Consider the following 15,811-nt stretch of genomic DNA (forward strand, 5'->3'; position numbering starts at 1 on the left):
AAAAAAAAAAAAAAAAAAAAAAAAAAAAAAAAAAAATGATATATAATTAAACATTTGAGCCCATGAATAATTTTTCTATGATTTCTGTTAATATTTTTTTTTTTTTTTTCTATATTATGAATACCATGAAAAATATTGCTTCTAGGATAATTATCTCATTTTTTTTTAATACCAATTTTTTTTAATTTATATACATATATATTTTTATTCTTTTAATTTATTCGTCATATTCAGATGTACAAAACAATATAAAAAACTAAGTAAAATAATAGTATTATTAATTATATCGTTCAATACGTATATTTTTTTTTTTATAATATAATCTAAATATTTATATAAAAAGAAAATAACAATTTTTATAATTTTAAATATAAAATATTAGTATTATTAGAACTTTGTCACCTTTTTATATTATATACTGTCTATATTTCTAAAATGTCAACATTATAACTTTTGTTTTTTCTAATAAAAACATAAAGAAAAAATTTATAATATATAAATTTTTATTTTTAAAAAAAAGAAAAATAAAATAATTATAAGATTAATTTTTCAGTTAAGAAAAAGTAGAGATATATGTTAATATAAAGAAAAGTTAAATTATCCTATATATTTTTATCATAAAATAAAGATTAAAAAAAAAAAAGAATTTTACCAAGTTTAAAAAGATTATAATCATATATATATATATATATATGTTTATTTCTTAAAAATATTATATTCACATCTATTTTTGAATATTATTATTGTATAATTTTAAAAATTCTTCTTAATTATATAAATAATCTATAAATATTTTAAAACATTAATGAGAGTTATTCATACAAATAAAAAAATATACACATTTTTAATTTCATTTTTCTAAATAAGAAAGAGAAAGTTTTAGTTGATGTTTTGCAGTATCTAAATCTTCGAACATTAATGCTAAAATGAAGTAAAAAAAAAAAAAAAAAACAAATGATTTTTCAATATTAAAGAAAAAATTTCATTTAAATTTTTTTTAAATACTTTTCTTTTTATTTTTATATGAATATATTAAGTATTTATATATTCTATAACATTTTTTTAATGTATCGTTTTAAAGCATAAAAAAAAAAAAAAAAAAAAAAATGAAAATTAATATATATGAAATATTATAAATTATAAAATATATAAATTTTTATTTTAGTTTATATTATACCATTAACAGCATATTGAGCATGTTTTAAACTTGAACTAAAATCAACTGTGGCTACTATTTTTTTATTTTCATCTATTAATGTATAAAAAAATATACACATATATTTATATTAGTATAAATGTTTTATTCTATTTTATTTTTTTAAATTATATATCATTATTTATCTATAACCATAATTATGCAATTTTTTTTCTTGTAAGTTTGTATCATAATCACTCTTATTTAATGGTATATATTCACAAGGAATTTCAGTATTTATTGTTTCTATATGAGTTATTTCATCTTTTGAAATGTCTTCCTCTAATTCTATTTATTAAAAATATACATATGAATAGAATTTTAAAAAAAAAAAAAAAAAAAAAAATAGGAATATAAATAACCTGATATATCTTCTTTTTCATTTTTTGGTGTTCCAGGTTCTGGTTTTATATTATTATCAAAGCACTTTTTTATATATATTGTTTTATATTTTGCATAAATATATTTTTTTCTTTCCTCATTATTTAATTTTCTAAAATGATTTAATATTTCATAAAATATCTGACAGGTATAAAACATCTGTAGTGTTTTTTTTGTTATTTCATCATATCTATCATTTTTATCAGCTGCTAAAAATAATCCTAATAATGTAAAAAATATAATAGACACAATTATGTTTTACTTTATAAAATATGTTTCAAGTATTAATATAGTATTTTTTCCTTTTATAAATTATATATTTTATTTTTACTTTTGCAAAATTCAGAAAGTTCATTATAATCTAACGAATCAAAAGATGGTCTAACTTTTTCTCCCTTATTTAAACAATTAATTAATATGTTTTTTGCTTCTTAAAAAAAATAAAAAGAAAAAGAATAAAAATGAATCAATATATCGTAATAAAATAAATATTTTAAGTATTTTTTTTAAACTTTTTTTTCATTATATTTATACTTTTTAATAGTTAATGTTTTTACTTTTTATTTAATACCTATATCAGTATAATTATTTTTTACATAATCTTTTAATTGTTCTACAATATACAAAATACAAAAAAAGGAAACTATAAAATATAAAAAAAAAAAAAAAAAAAAAAAAAAAAAAGTGTAATTAAAGTGTTATATACATTAATCAACTTATATATATTAATCTTTATAATAATAATTTTTTTTTTTCTATATATTTATATATATATATATATATATATATATATATATATATATATGTATGTATATGTGTGTGTGTTATAATTTATAATATAAATTTCATTTATGTCTTATATTTGAAAATACTTAACAAATGATCTTTTTCTAATTCTTCAGATTTCTTTAATATAAATTGAATTAATTTTTTATTAATTTTTTTATTTTCTTTTACATGTGTTTCATCTTTGTTCTCCATTTTTATTGAACTTTTTTTAATTTTATTGTCTTTATTAAAAAAAAAAAAAAAGAAAATATTAATTAGATTTAAAGATTAAAACAATGTAGTAACAATTGAATACCTTTTATACTGTTAAAAAATATTATTTAAATTTTTATTTTTATTTATTAAATTTCATTCAAAATAATTTTATCCAATTAATTTTTTAAATAAATTACTTTTTAGTATTTAATATTTAAAACTTTATAGATGAAAATTATAAAAGTTTATCGAAAACAAGAAAAAAAAAAAAAAAAAAATTTTTTAGTACTAAACTGAAAAACATATTTTCTTGTATTATAATTTTTAAATTCTTCTATACAAAAAAGAGATTATTTTTAAAACATTTTATAAAAAAAAAAAAATAAAGTTTTAAAAACTCTTGAATGATATATTTTTAAAGACACATCAATTATGTAATTCTTTTAAGAATTAAAGAAAAAATAATTATATACAGAAATTAATTTTTTTTTTAACATATACTTTTCATAAATATAATAAAAAAAAAAATTATAATAATAAAAAAGATAACATTATTAACAATACTGAAGTAATAGATGAAATACCGTTTTAGTTACGTAAATTATTGTGTAATTTATAATTATGATAATTTTTTAAATCAAAATGAATATAAAATTGGTAGTTTTTTTTTTTATATTTTTTAATTTTTAATGGAAAACAAAATTTCATTTTAAATATCTACAAGAATATAATTAAAAATAAAGAAAAAAAAAAAAAAAAAAAACAAAAAAGGAAAAACAAATATATATATATATATATATATATATATATATATATATATATATATATATATATATATGTATATTTGTAGAAACAAAAAAATTTATAGTTTAATTTTCTTTTAAGCTTTTCAATATAAAATTTTTATTCTTATTTATGTCAAATTCAATGTTATCTGATAAATATGAGTGATACAAAATGTTACTTTTACTTTCCACTTTTTTATTAACCTGAATCATTCTTTCTTTTGCATTTATTAAAACTTCATTTAGAATAACAAATAATATGTTCTCATCATCTAAAGGAACATAATGTTTTAAGCAATGAAAGTAAAAAAAAAAGTCAATTTTTAATTTATTAAAACCTTTTTCATTAAAAATGGAATTTCTGATGTATTCAGTGTAATCCTTAAACATTATTTTTATTATTATGAAGAGAATTCTGCTATTTTCAAGTTTCACATTTTTTTTATAATTTTTCATTTTTAACATATACAATTTATACATATACATTTCTAAATTTCTTTGCTGATTTGATGGATGTATACTACTATTATTATTATTATTATTATTATTATTATTATTATCGTTATTTGATATTTTCATAATATTTTCCAAATCATTCGAGGAATTAAAATTTTTTTCTTTTAAATATTTTTTACATATTTGTTCTAATTCTTTTTCTATTTTAATAAATATTTCACTAAAATTATCTATCTTTTTTACATTTTTCACTTTGTTATCAAAAAAATCAGTTAAACAAATATGAATTTTATCAATTTCTTTTATAATGTATATAAAATTATTGCTTACCAGTTCTGCTTCTTTATCTTCTATCCACTTCTCATTTTCAATATACAACTTAATGATATGTGATATTCTATTGACATAAAATGAAATAAATAAATTTATTAATTCACTACATTTTTCGTGCAATTTATATTTCATAAATTTACAAATTCCAACTACATATTTGTCCTTATTATTACTATCACTATAAATATCATCATCGCTATAATTTTCTTCTGATTTCAAATTATTCATTTCTTTTTCAATGCTATTTGAAATTAATTCATTAAAATTTTTTATTTTACTTATGTTATTTTTATTTTCTAAACTATCTATGTTCTCTTTATTTTCTATGTTATCTATATTATTTTTATCTTCTAAATTATTTTCATTATCTTTATCTATATAAAAGTTACTTACATCATTTTTATTATCTATATAATGCATATTGTTATTTTTTGAAAAATCTCTATTATTATCATTATTGTGTCTTTTTAATAAAAAAGAATTATTTTCGTGACTATTTTTAATTTCTGTTATTTTTTTTTTACTTTTTTCTTTATCGTTTTCTACATTTATATTATAACTATATAATTTTTTGTTTATTCCTTCTCTTCTGCCGTGTAAAAACAAATTATTTTCTTCTTTCTCATAATTTTCTTTATGTGAATCATTTTCATGTTCTATTTTATTATCATAATTTCGTAAATTGTTCTTATTAACTATATAATTAGAATCAACATCTTCGTTAATTAAATTATTCTTATTTAAATTATCACATTCAATAATGTTTACATTTTTTATTTCGCTTTTTTCCTTTTTTAAAAATGGGTATATATCTTTGTATAGTAATATTTCCAGGTTATCATATAAATATATTTTTTTGTTTTCATTTAATAAAGATCGAGAATTTTTATAAATATCATGTAATATAGTAAAGATTTTATAAATTCCTTCCTTCTTGAAATTATAAAATATGGAAACAAGAGATAATAAAAAATATATTTCTTTAATTCTTCTTATTTCAAATTTTTGTTCTTCAATTATTTTCCCAATAAAATATTCGTAGTCCATTTTCATATATTTTTTTGTATTTTTTAAAATATCTTGCAATTCTAAATTATTATTATAAATATTTTCGTATAAATAAATTGATAAAATTTTAAAATCTTTTAGTGTCTTTTCTTTACTTTTTTTTTTTACATCTTCTTTGTTATATGAAAATAAATAAATATTTTCATATTTAAATACACTTTCTTTATTTATATATGAATTATCTGAATATTCATCCTTAATGCTTCTATTTTTAAATGATTTTATGCTATTATTATTAGATTCTCTTGATACTTCTCTATCATAAATATTACACTTTTTTTGTAAATTCAAAATTTTTGTTGATTCTTTAATATTTTCCATATTTTCAATTTTTGTTTTAAAATCATCCAAAGCAAATTTTCTTTCATTTTTAATATGATCATTTTCTTTCTCTATTGTTTCTTCTTCTTTTTTACATTCTAATTTTCCATATATTTTCTCTTCATTATTATTTTCATTAGATAATTCATTGTATATGTTGTGTTCATTTATACAAATAAAATAGTTCATAAAATGATTTAAAAAATTAGTTAAAAATATAAAATAAATAATTACAAAATTAATTAAATGTTTAAAATAAAAATTCCTACTTACATTTATTTCTTCATAAAATACTCCGAAATCCATAAAAGTTAAACACAGATTTAATATGATATTATGCCCCAATTCATTTTTATTTTCTAATATAAATAATATTTCTTTTTGATTACAGACGTTCAAAAAATTAGATAGAGCTATGTTACTATTAAAACATATATTGTAAAAATGTAATTTCAATACTACAAAATATATTTTATTTATAAATTTATTCATAAGTTTTGATAAAATATTTTTACAATTATTATAATTTTTAACGTTTTCTATTAATTTTTTTAAAGAACACACAATCAATTTTACTGGAGGATTAATTATATATATATGGTCAATAGTTAATTTTAATAAAACTTTAAAAAAACTTTTTGTTAAAATTTCTATTATTTTATTATTGTCATCATTATTCAATACATTTTTTAATACATTATTACAGTTTATATCAAAGAGATCTTCTTTAACGTTTTTTTCATTTTTAGTAACACTACTATTATTAATATATGACATTACATCTTTTTTGACGGATTTATTTTTCTCTTCTATTATTGTATTCAAGTTATTTATTAAATTCTTTAAATAATGAATATTTTTATAAAATTTCACTTTTCTATCATTATTATTTTCATAATCTTCTTTACTTAAAAGAAAATTATGTTCATACTCGTTATGAGGGTTATCTATAAACATTTTTTCAAAATTGTCTATAATACTGAAAAAAAATTTTAATAAATGCTTATAAGATAATTCAAAAATATTTTCAAATATTTTGTTATATAAATCATTTTCATCATTTCCTTTCTCACTTTGTTTTTCTTTAGAATTAAAAGTTGAACATTTTAATTTAACATTTGCATCAATATTAATGTAATTATTTAAATTAAAAATATTATAAAATAAATATTTTAATGCATTAATTCGATTTTGAATGTACAAATTTCTTACTTTTTTTTTATTTTTCCCATAAGCTAGTATTAAGTATAAACATGAAGTTATTTCATCACTTGGTAAAACATAGGAATGTAACAATTCAAATGATTTTTCTAAATCATTTTGAAAAAAAGAAATATTTTTATTTTTTTCTTCATTTTTATAATCTATATTTTTTTCATTTTCATTTTTCAGAAGTAGTTTAGGTAACTTCTTTATATTCTTTTCTTTATTTAATTTTTTTAAAAAAAAGTAGCAAGCAATATTAGCTAAATTATTACTATCTAAATATAAATTTTGAAATGCTAGAATATTTTTATTTTTATCAAAAAATGGTATAGCTTCAATAAAAATTTGTAATGATTTTATATATTTCTTTTCAATAATATAAGAAAACATATTTTGTGGTATTTTCATAATTATATTGACATCGTTTAATAATTTTTTTATTTCAATCAAATTTTCAATTTTTTCAAAATTTTTGGAAACTTTATTATTTACTGAATTAGAATTGTTGTCTATATAAGTTATATGATCGTTTATGTCTTTGATTTTTTCTTTTACATTCTTAAAATTTTTTTTTAAATATATAATTGTATCTGCTGCTTCAATAAATTTATTGTAATTTTCATATACTAATGATTGCATAAAACTATCATTTTGTTTAATTTCTTTTTCTATTTTTTTTGATTTATTTATTAACTCTTCTAAACTAGAATTTTCCAGTAATTTTTTAAAATAATTATTTACATTGAATTCACAACTTTTTTTATCAAGCTCGTCTACATCTTTTATTTCTTCTTTTGAAATCATTTTTTCATTTTTTATAAATTTTTCAGTGTTTTTTTCTTTTACTACATTTGTATTCAACTCATATTTTGTATTATGATTATTAATCTTTAATTTACTACCCGCATCTTCTTCAATTATTATTTTTTTATTTATACAATCTTTTTTATTCAAATTATTTGTGTCCTCATTTTTGCTAACATTATTTTCATCGTCTAAATTATAGTAATTATATAATATAGAACCTATGTTTTTTCTTCTAACATTCTCACTAGCCATATTTATTCTTAGCTCAAAATAAAACTAAACAAAGTGGAAAGTAGCATTTCTTTTTATATAAAACTTTTTTTTTTTTTTTAAAATATATTTATATTTTTTTTTTTTTATCACATGATGTCTGATGAATCATATATATTTAAATATATTTATTTTTATTTTTTTTTTATAAAAGAATATATATTAATTTTCAATAATTTTTAAGAGAATAATAATATTAATTTATATACAATATTAATTATTAAGCTATGAAAAATATTTTTATCTATACAGATATATATAATTCATCTGTATAACATTTTTTATGTGTGTATAAATATTATAAATAAAATGTGTTTTATTACATTTGTATATGTATATTTCGATTTTTAATATTAATGTGTATGAATATATTTTAATGAATTTTTTTTTTATATTGTTCTTGCTCTTCTTAAAACTTTTTTTTTTTTTTATTCTGAAGTAAAAAAAATAAACTAGTTATTTTTTTATTAAGTATATTTTATGTATATATAGTTTTACTAGTTTTATTTATTTATTTAAGAAGTGTAAAGAAAACATTTGTTTTTTTCAAATAAGTATATATATATATGTATATTTTGTTTTTTTTTTTTTTTTTTTTTTTTTTTTNTATTTTTTTTTTTTTTTTTTTTTTTTTTTTTTGATATACACTATTAATGTGCTATAATATGAATGAGTAAAAATAAAAACAGATATATTTTTTATTTTCAAAAAAAAAAAAAAAAAAATCTAAATATATATAAATACAGAATGAAGTTGTGTTTATTTTACATTTATTAATGATTTATTAAAGTAAATTTAAGTGTAAAAAATTTTTTAAATTCTGTAAATTAAAATGAGATAAATGTAACTTTTTTTTTAACTTTGTACTTTTAAATATTTATATAAATATATATATATATACATATATATATATACAAAATGAAGCATGAAATTGATAAGCAATGTTCATATGATTACTGTAAGATAAATGACTTTCTACCATTCTTATGTAGATATTGTAAAAAGTTTTTTTGTATTAATCATCAAAATGCTGAAGATCATGAATGTATAGGTATTTAGTAATAAGTTAAAAAAAAAAAAAAAAGAAAATAAGAAAATAATGGAATATGTAAATACTTTTCATTAGCAAAAAATTTTATCAATTATGAAATAATTTTATTAAATTTTATATAAAAAATATTTAAGAAATATTACTTTTTTTTTTATCTGTTTATTTACATATATAATAATAATGTTATTTATTTTACAGACTATTTGGAGATTAAAAATAAAATAAGAATATGTGATGATAAAAAAATAGCTATTAAAAATGATAAGGATTTATATGTTGTGTGTGAAAAATGTAAAGCACTTATAAAGATAGATGAAAATGAAAATAGATATGAAAATAGTTTCATAAATAATGTAAAAGAAATATATGAAAAACATGAAATAAATGAATGTAAAAATAATGTAATTTCTCCAAAATATTGTTCTTTTAATGAATGTATATATAATAAATATTGTATTAATTCAAACAACAATAGAAAATGCATAATATGTCAGAAAATTTTTTGTTTCAATCATGTAAATGCAGTAAATCATAATTGTGAAGAAATGAAAAAAAAGATGAATCTAAAAAAAGAAGAAATAAAATTAAAATTTCAAAAAAGAATATCCTCTAATACTTCTAGTACCGTTAGGGACAATATAAAATCAGAGATTGTTAATGATACATCAAATGAAAAAAAAAAAAAATTAGAGGAAAAAATTTTTAGGATAAAAATAAAGTTAACATCTATAGGATTAACATCAATAAGTGAATCTTCTCGAATATTTGTAAAATTAATTATTGATAACTCACTTATTATTATAAAAAATTCTTTTCAAATAGAAAAAAAAACGTGTATGTTTAAAAATAGAAGTGTTAATATATGGTTAAATGGAGATATAACCATTGGAAACAATATTGAATTATTAAGTGAAATATTTAAAGCTGTTATATTTTCAAAAAATGAAAATAATTTTTTTTTGTATAAAATTTTAAAATACAGAGATGGAAAGTTAGCATTTAATGATAACGAATTGTACTTTTTAGATTGTTCCTCTTTTTGTCGTAATGTTTTAAGTGATGGTGATACTATACTTATAAAATAAATTTTTAATTTTTGTTCGTGAAAGATGTATATAAATTAAATTAAATAAAAAATATATGAAAAAAAAAAAATTTTTTATGAATGGTTTTTGTTTTGACACTTTTTTTTTTTTTTTTTATCTTTTTTACCATATCAATATTTTCTTTAATTATTTTAAATGAAAGAACTTTTTTTTAGTTATTTTTTAGTGTTTTTTATAATTCTTAACTTTCAATTATCAATGAAATATGTTTCTATTGTTTTATTTTATTTTATTTTATTTTTTTTATTAATTCGTGCATTTGTCTTTTAAAATAAACTTAAAATTCTCAATATTTTTAATTTATATTAGTATTTTTGAAAACAAATATAGAAATCATAATTAATAAAAAATATTATGAATATATATATTATATATAAGACATATTAAAAAAAAAAATATATGTATAATTTCATATGTATAAAATAATGAATAAAATATTTTTAAAGTAGTTAATGTTATGATTTATTTTTTATGAATCTATTATTAAACCACAAAACCAAGGTGATAATGCAAAACTTATTAGAAAAGTAAGAGCACAAAAAGAAGATGAAACAGCAATATTCTTTTCTTTTTGATCGGAATGTTTAAAACAATCACAAATTCTTCCATAACTTAAATTTATTAAAGATCCATTTGTTGAACCTACTAGAAATATTACAAAGGCTATAAATTCATTTGTATATAAAAAAGAATCTTCTTGTAAATTTTTTATTTTATAAGCCAAAACCAACAGTAATATTCTGCATATACATAAAATTGTTACATACTGCTGTTTAAAAAAGGAAAATAAATTTAAATAAACTGTTACCAAAAAACTAAATATAAGATCACTACACTGAAATAGAAACATAAATAAATATTTATAGTATACCCCTTTTTTTAATTTATTTGGTACTACAAAAAAAAAAAAAATAAAAAAATAAAAAAAATAAATATAAAACAAATATATGAATGTATATACACAAAAAAAATATGCACATAGCTTTTAATATAATTTTTTTTTTTTTTTTTTTTTTTTTTTTTTTTACTTATATGGGGATATATTACGAAGGTTATAAAAATGTTAAAAGATATTGGTATTAAACATAAATAATAATATTTAATTAGGCGGGCACCATCAATTATATTATTACAATTAAATATTTTTTTGGGAAATTTCAATTTTTTATTAATTTTACTTATTTTGGAAATATTATCTTTAACAGTAACCTCTATTTTTTTATCATCATTATCATTAGAATTTTTGTCATATGATGACACACCTTTTGATAAGTTATTTTCTCCATTCTCTACTTCGTTAAATGTATTTAATTCACTATCAATATTTATTTCTTTAGTTTTTCTCGATTCAATTCTTTCTTTTTGCTCCAAAAAATATGGGGATCTTAAATGCATAAATATAATATATATAATGATTAAAACTTTTAATACTACAACTGTACCAATTGATAATGTTATTGCATTATAATATGATTTTACATTTCCATCTTCAATAGTTAAGTATGACATCAACAAATTAATTATAAAAAAAAATAATGCACAAAAACTTATTCCACTAACTAAATATCCATTAATTCGCATACCAAATAATAAAGAATATTTTGTGTTTGCAGAATAAAGAAACCCAATAAAAAATCCAATAAAAGCAGAAATTATATATATATAATGTTTTGATGCATTACATAAACATATTAATATTAAAAAAATAAACAAATTAGCAGCATTCAAAAAATTACAAATTATAATAGATTTAAATGAAGTAAATTCAAAAGTCAGTTGAATCAGTGATGAGATTATCATAAATCCAGAAATAAAACCCAATATTGTTATGGAAATTTCTTCATTGTATATATTATTAATCAAAAAAGACACATTTATTATTATGTTGGAAGGTAAACTTAAAAGTATACCTAAAAAGAAAAATATTAATTTTATCTGTGTTTCTTCACCTTTTAACATTTTGTTTTCATACGTTTTAATTTAATAAAAATGATTACATAGAATAATTTAATAGGGAAATTAAAAGATAATACAAAATAAAAATATTGTGATCTTAAAAAGAAAATAAGAAAATAAGAAAATAAGAAAATAGAAAATAGAAAATAGAAAATAGAAAATTTATATAATGAAAAATAAATATTATTAATTTATTAACATAAATGAAAAAAAAAAAAAAAAAAAAAAAAAAAAAAAAAAAAAAAAAAAAAAAAAAAATTTGAATAAAAAATAAATAATAAGTATATAGATATACAGAATTACGAGTAAAGGAAAATGAATATAAAAAGAGTTAATGAAAATAAGTTTTTTAAAACAAAAAAAATATATAAATGAATGAATCTAAAATAAATATTTTTTAAAAAAATTCTTGTATTTCAAAAATTAGAGCATAGAAACGGTTTAATATAAAAATATTTTTTAAAAAGGAGATTAAAAAATAAAAACTAAAATATATATTAAANAATAAAAAAAAATAGTTATCTAAAAATTAAACATCAAATTAAAAAAAATAATTTCGGTCATTCCATGAATAAAAATCCTATGTACATTTTTTTTTTTTGACCATTTTTTTTGAGAAAAAATAAAATTTTGATATTTTAGATTCTGTAAAATTTTTAATATAATTTCCACAACTGTTTAAAAGTTTTTTTTTTTTTTTTTTTTTTTAGAAACATAATTTTAAATACTAAACAAAATAATTTTACTTATAACTATGTATTTTCAATATCTAAAAAAAAAATTTTTTTTTTTATTTATATGTTATATATAATATATTTATATCCATGAAGGTACATCTTTTTACATTTTCATTTAATTAAATATAACATGTTCTAATATGCAGGAGAGATTATTGTATCTCTTTTTTTCAATTTATGAAAAAAAAAAAAAAAAGAAAAAAAAATTCAATTTTTAAATAAATCATTATTAACANNAAAAAAAAAAAAAAAAAAAAAAGAATAATGTAAAACAAATGTGGAAAAGGAAACTATTTAATTCTTATTAAAAATATATAAATATACATAATTATAAACATCAACATATTTAAACATATAAATTATTTTTGTATTACATGTAGTAATTTAAAAAGGGTATTCAAAAGTGTTTTAATGAATATATATATGAGTATCTTTTTTTTTTTTTTTTTTTTTTTTTTTTTTATTTTCTTCTATTTATTTTACTGTTTAATAGTAGAAAAAAATATAGCATTTACAGCATTATAAAATATGTTCATATGTAAATTATTTTTCTTAACATACTTATAAAGCTCTTTGAGGTATTTTTCTTTATATATTCTTTGTAATTTTCTAATAAAATCAAATTCTTGTTTTGTTAAAAAAGGTAATAAGGCACAATAACCAGCATATGGATTATTAATATTAAAATTATTTTGTATAGATAACGGAGCAATTTTAGTGTCATACAGAATTTCAAAAATTTCTTGAAATCCATTTTCTTTTATTATAGCATTAGTAGATATAGCATTCTTTTGTTTACTTTCTTCATTTAATTTTATATTTAACTGATTCTCATTTGTATCAATTGAGGAGCAAGGGGTATCTGCTTTTTCTCTTGTCATCATATAATTTTTCTTTTCTTCATCTTCTGTATTATTAGTGGCACTTGTTTTTTTAACATCATAATAAGTTGGCCTACTCCCATATCTAATATAATTGTGTACACTTAGAATAACATCTTTGAATTTTTTTAAATCTAATATAATTTCAATATTGTTTTTTTTTTTGTTTTTTTGCCTTTTATTATTAATAATATTATAAATGGGCTGTTTTTTTGCTGGAAAAAAACATGTTTTCTCATATTTATTAACATAATCTACCTTGTATATATTCCCATAATTCAATTTTTCCAAAATATTTTCATTATTTTGATTCTCATTATGAAACCACTTTTTCAGAAAATTCTGTATTATTTTTTTTTTATTTTCATCTATTTCATTATCTATTTTATTATTATCATTAATAATAATAAATAATTCTTTTATATAGAAAACTCCAATTAATGAATATGAAGTTTCTCCACCAACAAAAGATATAGGCATAATATAAGTTTTATTTTTATTATATAATTCATCATCAATTTCACTGGTTGAATTATCTTTTATATTCTTAGTTTCATCGTTCGTGTTACTATTTTCATCATTTAAATTAAAATTTTTATTATTATCATTTTCATTTACACATTTGGAATTTACATTAGCTGAGATTAATACATCTTTTATAACATTATTTGTCAATGTTTTATTACAACTTTCATCATCTTTCTTATTATTTAATTCGTTGTTACAATCATCAGTATTAAGATTTTTATTTATATCACTAATATCATAAATGTTATTATTATCGTTTACTACATTTTCTTCTCTGTTTTTTTCTTGAATTTCTTCATATATATTTTTTACACTAATTTTTTGAATGGAATCAAATATTAAGCTATCAAAATCTATATATATCATATTATATTCTTTTATACAATTTAATTTATTACTTTCCATTAAATATAAAAAATGATGAAATATTTTATTTTCCTCAGTTTTTGTTGTTCTATTATAATTTTTATTAACATTAGAATAGATAAATTTTTTTTTAATAATTTCAAAAATCTCATTATCAAATATATTATTTTTATTTATATAATCAAAATTTTCAATTTTTAGTTTTTCAATAATCTTTAAAAATTTATTATTTCTTTCATCTATATTAAGATTATATGAATCGATATCATTTCTTTCATCTTGTAATTTCTCTAAAGTTAATTCAATTTTTTTATTTAAAATACAATATTTTAAAAATCCATTACATATAGGACATTTTACATTATCATTTAATAATGATAAATCTATATAATTTACTTTTCTTTCATTTTCTTTTATTAAGGTATTTAATATATAAAATAAAATGCAATTTTTACATACAGAATAACCACAATTATTATTACATACAATTATATATGATTCTAATAAAATTAAATTACATAATTTACATAAGAATTCATTTGGTATATTAATTTTTTGTTTTTCTTCAACATTTAAAGTTATCTCTTTTTTAGCTTTATGAGTAATATCAGAAACGTTACTTTTTTTTTTTATATTTCTATGAACAAGAATTTTTGTTCCATTATAAATTTTATCATCACTGTTTAAATATTTTAATTCCTTTTCTTTATCTTTATTGTTTACATATTCATTATTATCTTCATCTTTATATATAGAAAAATATATATCAATTTTGTTATTATAATTAATATTACTTTGCTTACATATTATATTTTTTAATTCATTAACTGAAATATAATTTTCATTTTTATTTATTTCTAATAATCTCCACAATGAATGTTCACTAAATAACCTATACTGTATAAACATATTTCTTTTCACGTCAAAAATTATACATATATATTATTATATAAATATTTAAGAAAAGAAAAGAAAAGAAAAGGAAAGGAAAAAGGAAAAAGGAAAAACGTTTATAGAATTTGTTATTTAAACATAATTAACTTTAATTATTTAAATAAATGTTATATATATATATATTAATTTTTTTTTTTTTTTTTTTTTTTTTTTTTAGAGTATTAAAAAGTTTTAAATGAAAATAAAAAAAATAAATTGATTCCATTAATAAAATATATAATTAAAAATTTGCAATTAAAAATATTTATATTTAAAAATAAAAAATTATAAAACAAAAGTATAACCTATTTTAATAAAATTTAATGTGTATTTTGTAGAAATAACTATTCTTAGAACAAAAAAAAAGAAAAGCAAAATATATTATTATATAAAATTATTTTATTTAAAAAATATTTAAAAAGTGTTTTTTTTTTTTTTTTTTTTTTT

At 16.2% G+C, this 15,811-nt stretch overlaps 5 protein-coding genes across 5 annotated transcripts; 1 reads left to right on the plus strand and 4 right to left on the minus strand.

Moving 5' to 3' along the window:
• Positions 1 to 850: 850 nt before the first annotated feature.
• PGAL8A_00098900 (vacuolar protein sorting-associated protein VTA1, putative) lies at positions 851 to 2,557 on the minus strand (the record flags this gene model as incomplete). The annotated part of the gene is made up of 7 exons (XM_028672521.1): positions 851 to 906; positions 1,178 to 1,249; positions 1,349 to 1,483; positions 1,558 to 1,797; positions 1,908 to 2,006; positions 2,148 to 2,219; positions 2,449 to 2,557. The coding sequence occupies 7 exons, from the start codon at positions 2,555 to 2,557 to the stop codon at positions 851 to 853; spliced, it is 783 nt and encodes a 260-aa protein (XP_028526105.1).
• An 872-nt stretch (positions 2,558 to 3,429) lies between these two features.
• On the minus strand, positions 3,430 to 7,788 carry VPS51 (vacuolar protein sorting-associated protein 51, putative; the record flags this gene model as incomplete). Its single annotated transcript, XM_028672533.1, has 1 exon — positions 3,430 to 7,788. The coding sequence occupies one exon, from the start codon at positions 7,786 to 7,788 to the stop codon at positions 3,430 to 3,432; it is 4,359 nt and encodes a 1,452-aa protein (XP_028526106.1).
• Positions 7,789 to 8,724: 936 nt separating this feature from the next.
• On the plus strand, positions 8,725 to 9,942 carry PGAL8A_00099100 (AN1-like zinc finger, putative; the record flags this gene model as incomplete). Its single annotated transcript, XM_028672544.1, has 2 exons — positions 8,725 to 8,857; positions 9,056 to 9,942. 2 exons carry the CDS (start codon positions 8,725 to 8,727, stop codon positions 9,940 to 9,942), a joined length of 1,020 nt encoding a protein of 339 aa, XP_028526107.1.
• Positions 9,943 to 10,432: 490 nt separating this feature from the next.
• On the minus strand, positions 10,433 to 11,922 carry NT4 (nucleoside transporter 4, putative; the record flags this gene model as incomplete). The annotated part of the gene is made up of 2 exons (XM_028672555.1): positions 10,433 to 10,857; positions 10,992 to 11,922. The coding sequence occupies 2 exons, from the start codon at positions 11,920 to 11,922 to the stop codon at positions 10,433 to 10,435; spliced, it is 1,356 nt and encodes a 451-aa protein (XP_028526108.1).
• A 1,213-nt stretch (positions 11,923 to 13,135) lies between these two features.
• On the minus strand, positions 13,136 to 15,340 carry PGAL8A_00099300 (conserved Plasmodium protein, unknown function; the record flags this gene model as incomplete). Its single annotated transcript, XM_028672566.1, has 1 exon — positions 13,136 to 15,340. The coding sequence occupies one exon, from the start codon at positions 15,338 to 15,340 to the stop codon at positions 13,136 to 13,138; it is 2,205 nt and encodes a 734-aa protein (XP_028526109.1).
• Between the last annotated feature and the right edge of the window lie 471 nt (positions 15,341 to 15,811).

Source organism: Plasmodium gallinaceum (assembly GCF_900005855.1).
Source record: "Plasmodium gallinaceum strain 8A genome assembly, contig: PGAL8A_v1_62, whole genome shotgun sequence".
NCBI classification, from domain to species: Eukaryota; Apicomplexa; class Aconoidasida; order Haemosporida; family Plasmodiidae; genus Plasmodium; species Plasmodium gallinaceum.